The sequence below is a fragment of the Brugia malayi genome (genome assembly GCF_000002995.4).
Source record: "Brugia malayi strain FR3 genome assembly, contig: Bm_v4_ChrX_scaffold_001, whole genome shotgun sequence".
Classification (NCBI taxonomy): Eukaryota; Metazoa; Nematoda; class Chromadorea; order Rhabditida; family Onchocercidae; genus Brugia; species Brugia malayi.
In genome coordinates this window covers 20,107,049-20,125,267 of record NW_025062479.1, presented here as the reverse complement: position 1 = coordinate 20,125,267, position 18,219 = coordinate 20,107,049, and the positions used below count along the sequence as shown (strand labels likewise).

General features: G+C 24.5%; 1 protein-coding gene across 4 annotated transcripts in view; it reads right to left on the bottom strand.

Annotated features, from left to right (window-relative positions):
* Positions 1-720: 720 nt before the first annotated feature.
* Positions 721-18,219, bottom strand: part of Bma-gap-2 (Uncharacterized protein) — a gene marked incomplete at both ends in the record, with an annotated part of 48,511 nt that continues 31,012 nt past the window's right edge. For 3 of the 4 annotated variants that reach the window (XM_043075510.1, XM_043075511.1, XM_043075512.1), the window contains 16 exons: positions 721-825; positions 1,215-1,337; positions 1,709-1,757; positions 2,544-2,834; positions 3,047-3,337; positions 3,456-3,794; positions 4,291-4,545; positions 4,827-4,987; positions 5,341-5,631; positions 6,073-6,232; positions 6,689-6,846; positions 7,302-7,390; positions 7,894-8,048; positions 8,590-8,745; positions 15,508-15,648; positions 16,111-16,311. In XM_043075510.1, coding sequence (XP_042931444.1) covers positions 721-825; positions 1,215-1,337; positions 1,709-1,757; positions 2,544-2,834; positions 3,047-3,337; positions 3,456-3,794; positions 4,291-4,545; positions 4,827-4,987; positions 5,341-5,631; positions 6,073-6,232; positions 6,689-6,846; positions 7,302-7,390; positions 7,894-8,048; positions 8,590-8,745; positions 15,508-15,648; positions 16,111-16,311 — 2,965 coding nt within the window. The remainder of the gene's footprint in view (positions 826-1,214; positions 1,338-1,708; positions 1,758-2,543; positions 2,835-3,046; positions 3,338-3,455; positions 3,795-4,290; positions 4,546-4,826; positions 4,988-5,340; positions 5,632-6,072; positions 6,233-6,688; positions 6,847-7,301; positions 7,391-7,893; positions 8,049-8,589; positions 8,746-15,507; positions 15,649-16,110; positions 16,312-18,219) is intronic. The other variant, XM_043075509.1, reaches the window with a different exon arrangement.

Below are 18,219 nucleotides of genomic sequence, written 5' to 3'. Positions count from 1 at the left end.
GAAATTGAAATGATTAGTAGATACATACATTTACCAATCTTCCGTAATAAAATTATTTTGCATTATGATTTTTATAAAGCATAAAAGATTTTCATGAAAGAGCAAAAAAAAGGAAAGAAAAAAGGAAAAATTGAAAGGAATCTATCGAAATTATTAAACAATATAAAAGATTAATCAGTTAATATATCATAATTTAAACAGTTGTTAAAAAAGAGAAGAGAAAAAAATCGGTAAACAAGTACATATACGTTTTTTATATATATGTGTTCTTATTTAGAATAAATTTAAAAAAAAATTGAATATTAGGAAAAAAATAAGCGAAATAAAGGAAAAAAATATCTTAAAAGAGCATGAAATATATTAATTAATTAATTTATATAAAGTACAGGATCACCGTTGAATATTTCCAAATCAATATCTAGTAATGAGTAAGCAGTTGATTTCATTTTTTAGCAGTTAATTTGTGATTGTAAACCCGATAACATTGCGGTACAACGAGAATCATTAGCAAGATGAACATTTCTGGTGTAAGGTTATTACTAAGGTAGCTGCTAATTGAGACTGATTATGTCACCCTCTCATGGGAAAAAAAAAATTAAAAGTAGAAAAAATTAAATTTTAAAAGAAATAAAATACATATTAGAAAAAAGGAATTCAAAATTTGAGGTTTATCGAGATAGTAAAATTGGATATTGTCATAAAATTGTATACGAATGTTTTCTAACAATGGGTAATCGCTTTAGTATTTTTCGATGATAATTGAAGGTCATTGGATGAACTTAACGAATCATAGCTTTCTTCCGATACATAACCATCACGTATAACCTAAATAATCAATGATAAATGGTAAAATAATCGAATGTAAAATTTTGCTTTTGTTTTTTATAATTGTAAACTAAAAAGAATAAAGAGCAATAATAATGATGGTAGGTTATGGTTATATTATATGCATCAAAAAGAAAAAAATGGAACTACAAAAGAAAAGAATCATTAAAATATAGTAAAATTTGTATTGACATTAATAATATATAATATTATTGACTGCGTGAACTTCTTCCTATAACAATTCAATAAAATAATTTCCGATATGGAAATTTCACCAACTTTATATATACTTTATTCTTGAAATCAGACCTTACTAATTATCAGACTTTCAGATGAGAAAGAATATATTTGTAATTTCTAGGAATTATAATGTTTTCAAATTTGAGTACCGTTTCAGGATTGGTATTTTTGGAATCACTAACTGTTTGATTCTGTGCAGCAACACGTCGTTTTAACTCTTCATTCTCCTTCATTAATCGTCGAATTTCACGTTTCTGTTGCTCAATTATTTCCTAAAATGAAGAGATAATTTCCGAATTTAAATTCCATACAACAATTAGTTCCACGATTTTAATTGTCTGAATAATAAATGAAAAAATTTCATCAATTTCGTAGTGCAGAGACTGTGAATCATTTTAATATGCTGTGTCCATTATCATCTATTATATAAATGATAAGACATCATAAGTTTTGCTATCATCATTTAAGCAATTATCATGTTTGTGATTTCTTGAAATTGCAAAAAATAATAAAATAGAAGGCAATAAGCTTATACTAAAGAGCATATATATGGTTATTTTTCGTAAATTTCATTTAATCCATTTATTTAAAAGAGTGGTATGTGAATTAGTTAAGAGTTAGCAGAATAATCAAAAAATTTTACCTGTTGGCTGAATGTATGTGACTCTTTTCTTGTCCATTGCTTCATACCACTGAAAAAAGGAAGACATTAAATCAAACAAACCAACAAACAAAAACAAAAAAAAATCAATTGAGCAATAATTAATAATATTAAAATTGCAAAATTATAACAGAAATAAAAGGCAGAAAGCTTGAATAAATAGCACATATATTACTGTTGTTAAATGTTGTACAAAAAGTTAATCTTTTATTGTAAAGTAATAAAATAAGCATTTAAATTTTGTAAATTTTTTAGGTACGAATGAGTGATTAATTTATATCTTTGATACTTTTAAAAGACATAACCTTCAATTAATACATAAATGTAAGTAATTATTTGCATGAGAAAATTTTTCTAATGATCCTAATCATTTTAACAATTGAAACTATTACCCCTCTAAATGATTCTAACCATTGGAACAGATAAAACTACTCTTTGCCTAATGAATTTGACCATTCAAAGAAATAAATTAATTCTCTCCGAATGATTTTGACCATTAGAGCAAACGAAAACACTTCATTCCTAATAAATCTAACCAATGGAATAAATGAAACTAAATTCTTTTTTGAATGATTCTGACCATTAGAGCAAACCGAAACTACTTCATTCTTAATGAATCCGAATGGAATAAATGAAACTAAATTCTTTTCTGAATGATTTTGATACTGAAGCAAATGTTAATTACAGGTGTCAAATACACAAACGATTTACTCAATGACATCTAGGAAGTTAGTGAAAATATTACTATATATAGGTGACAAAATAAATTTAAATTTAATAATGAAATGATTAATTGAAATTTAGTAAAAAAAAAAACCTTGTTCGTTCTTCGGTAAAACACCATTTTGTACCACATTCTTTCACAGTATTATTATCATCACAGTCGTTATCATTACTTTCATTATCATTATTACCATCATCGTTTTCCTCTTTCTTCTTCTTCTTACTATTATTATTATTGTTACAGTTAGCATAATCAGAAGATCTTGCTTGTAAAGTTAATCGTGCCTCATTACCGCCATCATTACCTATATCAATTAACGTTGGTTTCAAGATAGCTCCATTGCCCATAGCAGCTGCATTACGCGAAGAACAATGAGGATTAGTTCTGCAAAAAGGACGGAAATAAAAAATGTTGAAATTTAGCATTACATATAAATTAGCATGTAATTTTCTCACTGAAAAAAGACTTTAATCAAGATAACAAATTTCATAAAATAATAAATGCTTTGAAAAAAAAAAATTAAAAAAACCGCTAAATCTAAAAAAATTTGAACTATAAAAAAGAGAAGTATGAATGAATACTATTATTATTATTACCTCGGTAATGAACATTTTGGTACATCATAAATAATACTATTATCATCCATTATTTGTAAATGTGATGGATGTGCGGAAGTCTTATACATTGTAGATGGAGCGGAACGTATGCAACGTCGATCATCATCAACTAATAGTTTATCAGAATTTCCGGATGATGATGATGTTGACGGATTGCATTCATGACCATTAAATATCGGATTGGATGGTTGCAATGTTGAATGATAAGTGGGATGATTGTTTTGTTTTGTTGAACGTTCCACTGGACTGCTACTATTCGATGAACTCAAACTGTTGAAAAAATTGATAATCAAATAATTATGTTAATAATTATTAGCTATGAAATACAAAAGAAGATAAATGAAAATTCATAAATTCCTTGATGTTATTTAAAAAAAATTTTCATTACCTGCTACTATGATTCTGACTTTGATATCCACTAGATGAGGGTGCAACAATAGTATCCGGACATGTAACTGTTGTTTGTTCACGATCTGTTGATACAGCGGTCCGTCGTTTATTTTTACGCGGTGGACGTGTATGACGAAAACGTGTTATTGAAGATTCATGCGTTGTTTCATCTGAATCAGTTTCTTCATTTCGACGATAACCACCAGTTGAATAGTCGGATAAAATATTCGATGATATGTAAGTACTATTTTCAGGTGCTACTGACTTACTGCTAGCATCAAATGCAATAATTCTTTCACGATTTGATGAAATATCTGGTAATGCCATATATGGATTCCTAAAATTCATTTATGTAATGCAAATGTTTGAGCAAAGGACAACAAGTATCTCCTCATAAGTTATCATTTGATAGTCCTTTATCATATCACATAAATATTATTAGTTAAATGTGGATGGTTATGAAATTATACTGTAAATAGGAAGAATTCTTCTTTAGGTGTAAAATTTCAAGTATGTTTCAAAGTAACAAGCTAATTTTATTCGATAAAAAACTGTGGTAATTTAAATTAGAATTATTTTTTTATATCTGCTCTGTAAATCTAATAATGTTAAAATATTCGAGAATTTATATGATTTCATTATATAGTATTGTTTGCCAATAGCAAACGATTACAAAGCAACAATAAACGCAATATCAAGTAAAGAATTATTCCTATTCTTGATAAAACAGCCATAATGTGAAGGAAAGCTTACTACCATACAGTAAGCCTTATCATCAGCAACCATTACGATAGCTGTAAAATTTTCAACAATAAGATAAAATAGAGAAGAACCTTTTGTTATGTCGTTCACAAGAAGCATTCTCATTCAAATATCGTTGATTACGATGATGTCCATTCCGATGTTTTTGTACGGTTAAACCGGCTTGTCGTACTGCCAAACTATCATTTAATAAAGCAATATCTAACACATAATCATCATTTGTGTTTAAATGAGTTGCTGGAGATCCTTTTGTTATCACATGTGATTCGCTTACTGTATTACGGATGTGTGTTGGAAGTTTCGCATTATTATTATATGCATGTAATCTAAAAATTAACTATCAAAATTTGAATTCAAATAATGAAAGTTTGAATAGTAATACCATTAGTGGTAATAATACTAAATTAAATTAATGAAAATGACAAGAAAATCACAAAAAATGTTAAACATTCATAAAATAAATGTTTAATTTATGAAATATTCATTCATAAAAACATTCATAAAATAAATGTTTAATTTATGAAATAAATGTTTAATATGCTAAAGAAGAATTTGAAATTATATTATTAATTAATTTCAAATAATTTTCCAAGTTTTGTTTTATTACCTTGAAACGTTTGTATTATCATAATCAGATGGTGAACTTTCAACTGTTAATAATTCATAATCTTTACAACCATCATTTCTCATTCGTATATAGCGTAATTTTGCTAAAATGAATCGCAATTCTGCCATCTGTGATCCATATTTAGCTGCTTGTTCATGAATCTAAACAGAAAATAAAATCACAAAATATAATCAAAAATTAGTCACTATGATATCGGGCAAATTTTGACTAAATTTCATTGTAATATCGGTATATCTCATAGAAATATCTAACAATCGAAAATTTTTGTTTTTTATCTATTTAAAATAAGTATGGTACCAAAATCTGAATCAAATATTGTTTCATGAGTCAAAAATTCATGAAATATCGTCGCAATGACCATAGCTTCATATATTATGCCAAAATTAAAAAGATGAAAATTCATTGATTTAATGTTAATTATAAACAAACAAAGAAAATGAAAAATTTTAATTTTGGAAAAAAAAAAAAAGAGAATTAATATTAAGAGAGGTACCTCAGGTGTCCACAGCTCATCTAAGTAGGAATACAGCAATGATACTTCTTTCCCAATATCAACCGATATATTCCAGTCATTTTCACCCGAATTTCGTTGAATATTTGCTGGTAATGTTGAAATTTTCATCAGATATCGATGCATATTATCCCATTCATGTTCTACGAATTCGTTCATAAAATCCATATAGTGCTCTTTGCCACCAAATTTTGTAAAATTCGCTAATGTTTGTAGTGTTTTAGCGATCAGTGTAAGATTACGAGCTGCGTGTCCCGAAGGATATTCAGAAATCTAGAAAAAAGCAAAAAAAAAAAAAAAAAAGAATACAGAATAAAAAAATCATTTTTAAGTAATTTTTCTTATTTTAAAATTCAGAAAATAGCAATACTAAATAGTGATATCAATTTAAGTAAAACTGAAAACGAAAGAAAAAAGGAGGACAGAAAAAATCCTTTAAAAAAAATTTGATGGTATTTGAAATCAAAGAAGTTACTTTCATTTTCACAGCAGTTTTGAAGTTGAAGTACTAGTTGATAAACAAAAAGCTAGCTCAAAAGCTTGAATAAGAATAATCAGAAAGTAAAGAAAGCTTAGAAACATTGATTAACGTAAAGGTTACTCTAAGGAATTTTCAAAAGTAATAATAGTAATGTTTAGGTATTAAAAAATTTGATTAAAAATTTCAAAAAAATAAAAATTTATTGGAAAAAAAAACTCGAAGACTTTGCTTACTAAATTAAATAAACTAGGACTAAGTATTGCTGGACAAAGAAATCGCAGGAAAATGCTAGATGAAATTAGCGTATCAGCAAGATCAAGTCGACCAATTTTTTCCAAACGTCGTCGTAGGGTAACAAAAATTTCGCGTAATTCAATTGGAAATATTTCAGCACTGAAATATTTTAATTAAAAATTGTATAGATACATCGTTTTCTTTTTTTTTTTTTTTTTTTCTTAACAATAATACACCATTTAATTAAATTTTTCTAATTTCCATCACAAGTTTCAACAAACTGAAATTTAAGATTTAATAATAAGTGAAATGCATTTTTGAAAAGCAAAAAAAGTAGGTTTTTAGCATACAATAAGGAAGGAATGAAATTTTCATATGTTATAAAATGTTTTTTCTTCTAAATTTTCAAAATGTCTTTTCTATTATTTAACTTTCAGCATAATTTTTAGTAAATAGTTGCATGTTTGAATAAGTAACAATGAAGGATAAGAATATTTTGAAAGTAACTGAAAGAAAAAAAAAAAAAGAAAATGGAAACAAAATCCCCAAAATTTAATTCAATCTTAATTTGTTTAAATTAGAAATAAAACAAACGTAAAAAGAAACAAATTCAACCTTGCCAATATTTTAGACCATGCAGTTTTAACATTTGTCACCAATTGATGACGATTCTTTTCCAACGCTATCACACTAATATTTGCCATTTTCAATGGATCTACTTCACAGTCCTTATCAAATTGTTGCATTGCTTTAACAAATTCGCCAAGTGTATTCTAAAAGTTGTCACGAAAATGTCATCTTTCATGTGTTTACGATTGTTTACGATTATTCTATCGAGTAATTATGTTATATAGATTTATATTTTGTTATATCTTAATATTATTGAATATGTATTTAATATCATATATCACTGCAATGCACTTGAAATGCCCTTCAAATTAAGTTACATCTACTTAGTATATCACAATTATTTGTTTAATAAGTTTATTATTTTTCCTTGCTACTACTGAAAAAAAATTTTTTTTTTTGCAAAAATTGATGGAAAACTTATTGTATAAATGTTAATTTTTCATTAATTACCTTGCATTTACTTCATTAAGGAATAAATGACAACCATTTAAGTCCTAATTGAAATGAAATATGATGACATCAATTAAAGATGACATTAACTAAAAACTTTTTGCTCGTCATAAAATTGCATTTATGAAGAAGGAAGGAATTGAATTACTTGAAGATAATCATCTGCAACCAATTTCATATATGCTTCCATTGCTTTCGTTGCTAATGAATTGCCACGGAACATCAAATGTTCATTATCTGCAATTAACAATGTTTCAAATTCATAACTGAAATTTTAAAATGTTCCGTAAGGATATGAGAAATCATCAAGCATTAATACTTACTATTGCATACTATCTTACATAAATTTTATTTACGCTCAAATGCTGAATAAAAAGATGATGATGAAATTCCAATTCCTTATCTGTAAAATTAAATCATTATCAAATAATTTATATTATGTAAAATTTAATCAACAGTAAATTAAAAAAGAAGCGAAAAACAATTCTTTAATTAATTTAACAATTTGACATCAATCATTCTTTTCTTTTTTCCTGAAAGAAAAAAAAAAAGTTGAACGAATAACAGCAAAAATACATGGGTTAACATTCTCATCTGTACCAGAATTGTATTCAGAACAAAAAAGAAAGTTATGTTTGAGAAAGAACTGCACAAAATGTAAAATAATGCGAAATTAAATTATTGATTAAAAAAGGATATGTTTATGAGAGAGTGAAAATTAAATAACAAATAAAGCATACCGAGAACATCAACTTCAGACATAATTAAATCGCATAAGAAATGTTTGGCCATATGTAATTTATGCATGATACGTACAAGTACCGTAGCCAAATCTTCTTTTGCTTTTACACTTAATGCCGGCTCCAAAACACGACATACTGATAAATAATACTGTCTAAAAAAAATTCAATAAAAAATTATAATTTAAAATATAATTATCATTTGAGAGTGAAATTATCAAAGAAAAAAATATTTGAATTTAATAAATAATATATGAAAGACCAACTCAAGTTTCATATATTATTTAAAAAAAGAAAGAAATGTTACAGTTGCAGTCCTATCAGTTTATATTTAAAACTTTTATTTATTAAGATAACATTTCCTATAAATTTCTTTTATTCATTTAATGCTGTCTAAATGTTGATTTTTGCTGTTTCCCTTTTGTATTATTAATATATATAAATTATTATTTTCACAATTGGTAAAAAGTGGAAAAATTACTAGAACTGAATTGGAATATAATATTTTCATCCATATCTATTTATTTTTCTACATAGGAAATTCTTTGCTTGATTGATTAAATAATAAAGAGATTTTCGAAAATTATGAATGAGGTAAACTTTGGAATGGAGTGAAAAAATTATATCCTCTTTCTGAATGCTACAACTTCGTCAATTTTAAATAATTTTTTCCTCAAAAAATGAAAAATAACTAACTTGATGAAAGTCAATAAATCAGTATATGCCTGCATAGGTAATATTTGTACCGATTGATAACGGGCCTTAATACGTACCGCAGCTACCTCGCCATTACCTTTATCTTTCATTGCATTCGATAATTTAGTACCATCTGATGTTGCTGTTACTGTATACCTATAAAATTAATTCCTTATCATTTATCATTTTTATTTCATTTAAAAGTTTTAAAAAAGAATTTTATTCTTTATTATTTTTATTTCATTTAAAAAATTTGTGAAAAAGAACTGTATTAAGACAATATACTCTATTTTATAAAATTTAAATATATCGAATTTCAAAAATGTCAACAAAACTTTTAATTTTTATTTTTATTGAGAACAAGAAAAAAAAAACCTCTGATCATTATGGAATTTCAGTAAAAGATAAAATTCGTTTTAATTAATTATGCTGATCTATCATGAAAATTTTTCATGAAATATTTATTCTTAAAGAAACAAAAAAAGAGATCAAATATAAAAAAATTTCTTGCCAAGTATTAGATTAAAAGCAACACCAAATTATCACAAATGTCTGTAAATACTTTTAAAATTGTGAAATTATGCATCTATTTTAAGTTAAAGTATGAACATGACTTTAATCTTATAAAAATTATTAAACTAATTGAAAATGAAAGGAGGAAAAGATAACGATAAATGGAAACATTCAAAATTAGTGAATGAATTTACCAATTGATTGATTAAATAATTTATTAATTAGAGTCTAAAAAATTAATAAAGTCTAACCGATAATATGTCCCGAAAATGCTTCGTAATTTAAAGCAACTTTTATCAAATTTAACATTACATAAAGGTCGAATAAAATGATAACGGTCCAACCATGATGTCGACTGTGCGCAATCCTTTGTGACACTATTCAGTATCATCACTTTTATGATTATGCCAAAAAAAAAAAGAAAAGAAATTTTTGATAAATTAAATAGGAAATTATTAGGCAGTGATTTTACAGCAACACATAAACGAATCTAAAATTTAATATCGAATCACAAATTAAGAAGCAAATCGTTAAATTTTTGCTTTTAATTACAATGTATAAATTTAAAAAAAAAAAAAAAAAATGAGAATAGAAAAGAGTTCATGTATTATTTTGGTTAAAATTTATGCAAAAGATTTTATTAAATTTTAAGTATGAAAAAAATCTAGTAATTTTAATCTGACTAAATTGATGAATTTTTATTCAAATTTTTTTCACAAGTCAAAAAAAGGAAAAATACATCACAATGAATGGATTAAAATTTGTCAAAATTTTTAAATTTCTTGAAATTTACCAAAAGATTTTTAGAAAGAAAAAACGGAATTATTAAACTTTTGTAGAAAAAGGTAGGGAAGGAGTAATGTAAGATAAATACAGTGGCATTTTTAACAATTTGTGATGATTTATTTAATTTCAAATTTTAAAATTCCAATAGAAATCAAAAAGAAAATAATACCATGTGCTACTATTCTGGAAAAATTTTCATTAACAGTAAAAAAAAAAATAATCAAAAACTAAAGTAAGAATGGAAAATTATAGATTGTATTATAATTGCTCATTTATCTTTTTTCTTTTTCTAACTTCACAACTTTCATCCTTAGTAAATAGTAAAAACAATAAAAAAAAAAAAAACAATCAATTAAAATTAATTACTTCAAAACTAAAGAAATGAATTCATTCTCAGTTTTTTATGACGATTATTACACGTATGACGTATTATTAATTTCATAATTGCGCTTCTTAACCCACGTTACTTACTCAATTTTCAAAATTTTTTACATAAATCACAGTGACAATAATAATAATAATAATATGTTAACTAAGATTATCAACCAAAATTTTATAAAAGAAATAAATGGAAAAATTAATTAATTGATAAGTAAATGAAATTTAAGTGGAGTGAGAAGGAACTCAAGACGGTAGAAAGGAATGTTAGAATAAGTTAACAAATATATGGGTCTGTAAGTAAACAAACAAACAGGCGAAAAATAAACAAACAAACATGTAAACAATAAATACAAGACTCAAACAAAAGCAACAAACTTAGGTGAAAAGAATAAGTAAAAGTATCAGCAATAATAAACTATTTTAAATTTTTTATTAAATTATTCGAAAACAAATTCAACTACAGATATTTAAGCTATCTGTCAAAGTAATTTATGAAAAGCATAAATAAATAAAAAAATTAATCAATCAATTAATTAATCGATCGTTAAGCAAAACTTAAAATAAATTTGATAAGGAATAAAAAAATTTTAATTTTCAATGTTTACTATGAATTAGCATATGATTTGAAAATGCGAAAGAGGAAGAAAGGTTAAAACTTAGACTGATGTGATGTGCATAATATGAAGTTAAAATTGATCGACCTTGAAACTAATCATTTGTTGATTAATATGGAGGTCAACGCTAATGATGACAATCATCCTACCATACCACTATTATCAAATGTATGGAAAGTTTTTTTTTTTCCTTCCTACTACTTGGTACCTACTAGCACCTATTTGTCACCTTTCCTTTCTTCACCCTGTTTTTTGAATATCAATTTGTCATCCATTATGACAAATTCACAAATCATCACCTACTTTCTTCTCTCATCATTTTTTCTTTTGTTTGACCTTCAGATTAAATCAAATTTGCTAATATAATTAATTGCCAGATTTTGCCCAGCTAATAAAAATTTTCATTCATTTAAAAAAGTTCTTAATCAAAATTTAGATATTAATTTTACTAAAAGTTACATCTTACTGTAATATTACAACAAACTTCTACTGTAGGAATTACAGCGTAGCAATTAATTGTAGATATCATTTTTAGAGGCAAAGAAAAAATGCACGGCAATTATTTAATTTCCAATTGAAAATTTTCATTATTTGAATTAGGAAAAGGATGAATGACGAGAATTAAAAATAGAAGCATTGTTAATATTTAAATAAAACTATATAATCTAAATAAATTTTTAAATAAAACTAAAAATTCAAATGAAAATATATAATTTAAATAAAACCATACAATTTCATTTAATTATACATGGAATCTAAAAAAAATTCCTGGAGAAAAAATATGTTTTAATAATAAAATGTAAATATATGTAATTAATGATAATTAGAATGATAATAATAATTAGAATAAGAATAGCAATGGTAAATCCTAAATATGACTGCTGTGTATATTTCAAATAAATCTACGAGAATATTTTTGTAAGAGATATGAATTTTACGGAAAATTTGTTCAATGAACCAAAAAAAATTATTATATTGCTTCCGGAAAAAGACTAATTAGTGAATTCTGGAAATAAATTTTACTTGCAAAAATGGAGAAAAAATTTATGCTTAAAATGATTACATTAAAATGTAAATATGTACTTAATAAAAAAAGAAAACAAGCTAAAAGAAAAAAAATGACAAAAAGAAGTATCAAAAAAAATTACAAAAGATTAATTAATTGATTAATAGCATTTGTGTTATAATTTTTGTTAATTAAAAAATGCTTTCTTGAAAAAAAAAGGGTGGTTTGCTTAGTTTAAATTTCAAAAATGGCTCACTCAAAAAACCATAATTCGTTTGAAAAGGAAAGGTGAAAAAAAAAGAAAAAAGTAGTTCAAACAAATGAGCAGTGTCATAACTTCTTTTTTTTTGAAAAAGAATATAAAAAAAAATTATTTCAAGTACATCACATTGAAATTTTAACATATTTATTCTCACCCACACTCATTGCTATTCAAATTATCAAAAATTATCATTCAATTCTTCTATTCATATTGTTTCTTCTTTTCAACTACTTTTTTGTGAAACTTTTTATTTTCTTTTCAGTAATCATTCTGCCTTAATTCATTTTTTATTCTTTAAATTTAGGATGCAAATTTTTTTTAAAAAAAAAAGGAAAAACCAGATTTTTTACATCAAAAATAAAATTGTTGTTTCATCTTTACAATCACTGTTCCATCTTTATAACTTTTTATTATCCTATTTTCTAATTTTAAATTCAACATTAAGTATAAAATGTTATTCGACTTTCTGAAAACTTAATGTCATAATATATAAATCATTTTTTAATTAGCAAGAAATTAAGGAATCATTCCCAAATACTACTTATATTATCAAATAAAAATTAGCTATGAAATGATAAGTGATAATTAAGTACAGACAGCTTAAATTATCTGGCAACTAATGAATAAACAGAAAAATTAAATTTACCGTAGCTTACTGATTACAAGTACAAAAACTATTACTATTTACTAATGAGACGATTTTAATTATCGTTATCAGTTATGAGCTAGAAAATAATCATAAAACATTTAGGCTCGCTCTACCATTACCACTTTTTTTTATTAAGCATTCCGCAGTATTATAATTATACGTCGGAAAAAGCTAAGCGTTCATGTCTTAAGCAATTCATATGATATTATGAGCTTAAATTATGTTTTTTAATATACCACCTCGATTAATTAAAAATTTATGAAAAGTATCTCCTAATAGTTTTGAAAATTTTTCAAAGGATTCAATTGATAAGGAAGCAGTCGTGAAAAAAAAAGTATAAAAAAACTTGATCTATCAAAAACAGATTGGCTAATCTGAAAGAGCAAAAGTTAAACTCAATTCTATGCCAATGTAAAATTAGGTGCTATTTTATTTATCAATCTAACAATCAATTATGAAAGATTGTTTAATTGGTAAACATTTATTTAACTGCGAAAAGATGTAAATTTGTTGAACAGTTAAAACTAAATTAATTATTCATAATGGAATAAATTTTTGTGGCAAAAAAAGGTCATAGAATTTATTAGAGGAAGGTATTTGTACATTTTAATAAATAAACAAATCTATGTTGAATAGATAAGTCTGGTAATCTTAAAAAAATTTTTTCAAGTTTTCAATATTCATCTAATGAATACCAGTAATAATATTCAACAAATAAAAGTATCCAACAAAATAAAACTCCTAGCATAAAAAGAAAAGAAAAAACTAAGATTACGACTTTATTAAAAACCTATCAAAAATTTACGAACAATCTAAAAAAGAAAACAAATAAAAGAGGAAATATTTGAAGTGAAATAATAATAATAATAAAATAATACAACTTAAATGAATTAAATTTCGATTGTTAATCACGAATGGAATAATTGATTGGTAAATGAAAGGAAAAAAAAACAATGTCACCAACGAGATAAATTATAATTGGTACTCAGTGAATGGATGATAAATTAACATCAATACAAAGTGAAATTGAAAAAAAATATGGATAATTCTGAAAGAAAAAAAAAAAAAAAATTGAATTGGGTCAAATTATAGTATGAACGAACAGAATTGGCTAAATTATACTATTGCAGTTCATGACCAAACATGTATTCAACAAAAAAAAGCCCTTTTTTGATTTTTTAAAATTTAAATTCGTAAAATCTCTTTTTTTAATGCTTACTAAATCCTCTGATGACCTATAATTTATGCTACAATTATTAATTCCAAGCATATGGTTGAAATACTAATGCCATAAATAATACCAATTATTACTGTACCTTTCAATAATCTCAAAATTTGGAGTTTTTTTTAATGAAAAAACCAAATTTCGCCATTCCATTCATTTATCAAAAAGTTTTTGGAAATAATTCTCATTTAATAATTATATTTTTCAATAAATTTCACATTTGATCGTTTTTTAAAATAATTCTATATTTGGTACTGCAAAGTTATTAAATTTTTTTTGGAATGATATTTGGTAAAAATTTTGAAATTTAGTGTTGGATAAAATTTCTAAGCAAAACATTAAAGTTAAAAAAGCTTGAAAAATTATCAAAAATAAATGTTAAAGAATTTCAACCTAACATTACTGGTGATAACTGAAAAAGATTTTTCATTTAAAAATTTTTGGAAAATATTCGATAACGTTTCATTAGAAAACATTTGAAATTTATTGATAAATAAAATTTTCTAAACAAAATGCTCAAATTCTTAGCTTATTTAAGTTTTATCAACCATTCTGATACTTATATTTACAATAAAAATATCTATGCTTTAAAATAGTATCATTGATATTCTTCAATGAAAACTATAAATAGTCAAAATTAATAAAGAATTTACAAATCTCGACACAACGTTAATATGATTATCCGGTGAACAAATTAGTGCAGCTCATTTCTGGATGTAATTCAGATTTTACAATATATTAATTTTTCAAACAACAATATTTTTTCGTTTAATTCATTTCCTGGTTAAATAATTAATAATTTGTGTTGACATTTTAAATAAATCAAAAGTACAAAAGTACAGAGAAAATAAAAACACAGGAAAACTAGGTCAAAATCAATAGTTATAAACCTACTAATGGAACGAATTAGCAAAGAAAAAAGAGAATTAAAATTTTTAAAAAGTTATAAAATCTCATTCATTTTAGACATTGTATTTCAAAAATTCAGTTGTACTAATATACATGAAAAATAGAAAAGAAAAGAATTTTTTGAGGTTCTATTTAAAGACAAAAAAAAACTTTAGCATCTGTAATTCCAAAACTAAATAAGTTGAAAAAATTATTGTATTATTGTTAACTCTAAAATATTTCCAATGATTCTTCTAATTGCAAAAAAAAAAGAAAAATTTTTATTAAAAGAGTAGAGAAAAAAAAGATACTTCACTAGACAAATATCAAATATTTATTAATTTAAACATATTATCAAACCAAACAACTTTGAAAATGTTATCAAATTAACTAAAATGATTTCGGAAAAAAATTCCAAGAATTCTTCATGAAAGGTAAGATGTATAATCTAAAATTGTTCAGGAGTTTTTTCCATTGAAAAAGTTATTTTTAAGAAGAAGAAAGTTTAACTATTATTATTATTATTATTATTATTATTATTATTATTATGCTTTGATAAGAGAGAGAGGGAGGAAAATGAAGAAATAAACAAACCATCGTTCAACGGGATGTCGCGTAGTAAGTTGATCAATCTTAATTTGAACATAACCAATCAACGTTGAACGATCCTTCTTCTTTTTCGCATCTGCTTCACGATATAAATTGATGCAAACATTTTCCAATTTTGGAATCGGACTAGAAATATTGATAATTATAAGGAATTTATCAGAAATTACTATTGTATTTTTAATATGTCAAGACTAACTGAAAGTTAAAATAATTATTCCCTTTATTTTCATATGCTGAAAAAATAATTCAAATTATTTTTTAGGTATACAATATATCCGCTTAATAATAGTTTTAGGATGCACACTAGAAAGATGTTTAAATAAGAAATATTTATTAATTTAAGATAGTAAAATAAATTTACAATTAGAAAAATAATATGTAAAAGTTATCATCATTTATTTACATTATTTATTATTTCTTAAAAAATATTGTTAAACGTTTCAAATATTAATGAAAAAAAAAAGAAATAATCGTTTAAATTTCATATTTTAACAATAACAGCAGCAAAAATTGATATTAAAAAATACAAGTTGAAAACTTGTTAAAATTATAACAAAATATGAAAAAGAAATAAAAGTGAAAATAGACCTGAAATAGAAATGTTCGCCCCAAAAGCAAATATCACCACGTGGTTTTGCTGACGTTCGAGCGTATAATGTCTTATCGAGACATATTTCACAGTAGTATTTTCGTTTGATCGGAATACCTTTAGCTTCCAAAATCCATAATTCCAATGAATTTTCTGTTCGATGCATTCGATCACGTAACGGATTTTCTGTACGTCGTATACTGAAAATGTAAGTATTGAACAAATTAAAAAATAAAATGAAATAAAGACTGACTTGAATCTTGAATAATATAAATGAGTTAATCATAACAATATGATAAAAATGTTGTAACTTATACGATTTTAAATGAGAAAACCGATCAATGTTTCGCGATAAAAATATAAATCCGCGAAAAATGTTCAGAAAATTTAGAAAGAAAATATTTGCAAATGATCGTTTCATTAATTCATTTGAAAAGAAAAAAGGATGTGCTACTTGATGAGAACAGATAAGTTCAAAATATATCAAAAAAAAATGACTTCTATATTATCCGATATAAACTCATATGTATTTTTTTTTTTTGAAATAAAATTTCAAATCCATTCAATGAAATAATTCCGCTTTAAATCAAATGCATTTTTTTAAAAAAAGATCGAAAAAAAATGCAATATGATAAAATTCAGAAAATTTTGAATAAATCAAATGCAAAAATTATTGAAAAAATATTTAAACACAATTTTGAAAAAAAAAAAAAAGAAACCAAAATCATTTGCTGTAATCATTTAGAAATGCTCATTTATTTGAATCGTTTTTGCGAAAAAATTGGTAAAGTATTAAATTTTTAAGAAAGAGGCCAATGATACCAAACTGGTCAAATTTTCTCAAATTTAAATCCCTTCCTTCCATTTATTAAGAAGCCATCTATAAAATCCTTCCATTAAAAAATTACCGACAATTAGAGTAAATTTTATGAATATTATTAAACTTCCCAAAAGTCGTTTTAAGAGGAAACTTGTAATTAATTTGATGAATAACTAAAAAACAAATATAATCAATAAATGGATAAACTGAGTAACCGATGATTATACGTAATTAAATAGAATTAGATTTCTTCCAAATGGAGTTAAATTATTTAAATAGAATTAAATTAATAACTGAACGAAATAGAATAAAGAAGTGGAATAAATGAATAAAACAGGATGTAACTAAAACGCAGAAATGATAAAAATATGAAATATTTATATTATAAAGTCATCAAATGAAATATTATAATAATTTCTCAAATCTTACAACTCAAGCTTAACAACTGATAAACCTCATTTTATAGTTAACTTTTAAATAGAATTCATTATAGAATATCTTATCACCATATAAAATTATTATTTTGCCAGGTAATTTTAGAATAGGATAGAACGTTTGCTAAATATTAGCTCAAATAAATTTGTCACAACTGATATAAATGAAGAAATATGCAAAATGGAATAATTTTTCCGCTATTGGTGCATTACAAATTGTTAAAAACTGGCATTTTATGATATGCTATACCGGATAACTTATACTAATACACATCAGTAAATTATTCGCTTCTACGCTAACATGCAAATCAAATTTTCAGAGAAAAAAATGAATAAAAAGAACTAATGTAAACAAAAACAATGCGAGAAAAACATCTATCATTGTTATTGGCTTTTGTGTATCAGCATCGACAAAAGAAAAGAAATTAATTGAATTTTTAAATTTTCTTAAAATAAAAGGAGAATAGGACATGTGAATTTCTAAATTTTCATAAAATCAGAAGAAATGAGGAAAATCTAAGTATGGAAAGGAAGGAAATCTTAAACGATATGCATAATTTCAATGAATTTAATAAAAGAAAAGAGGGGAAAGATACTCGCGCTTTGTAGGTATTTGTATATTTTAACAAAATTAGGTTAACAAGAATTAACGGGAATATTTGAGAGTATTACGCACGATACATTCGAGGATGACAAATAGAAGAGGAGGATAAGAGAGGTACTTTTGTTAAGTATCATATCAAGATACCGTATACCTAAGAATATTACCCAATACAGTAATAGAACAAACATCGCATGAATTAAAAAATATCTATTGAAAATCTTTATTTTCGATATCATTTCTGCAAGAAATA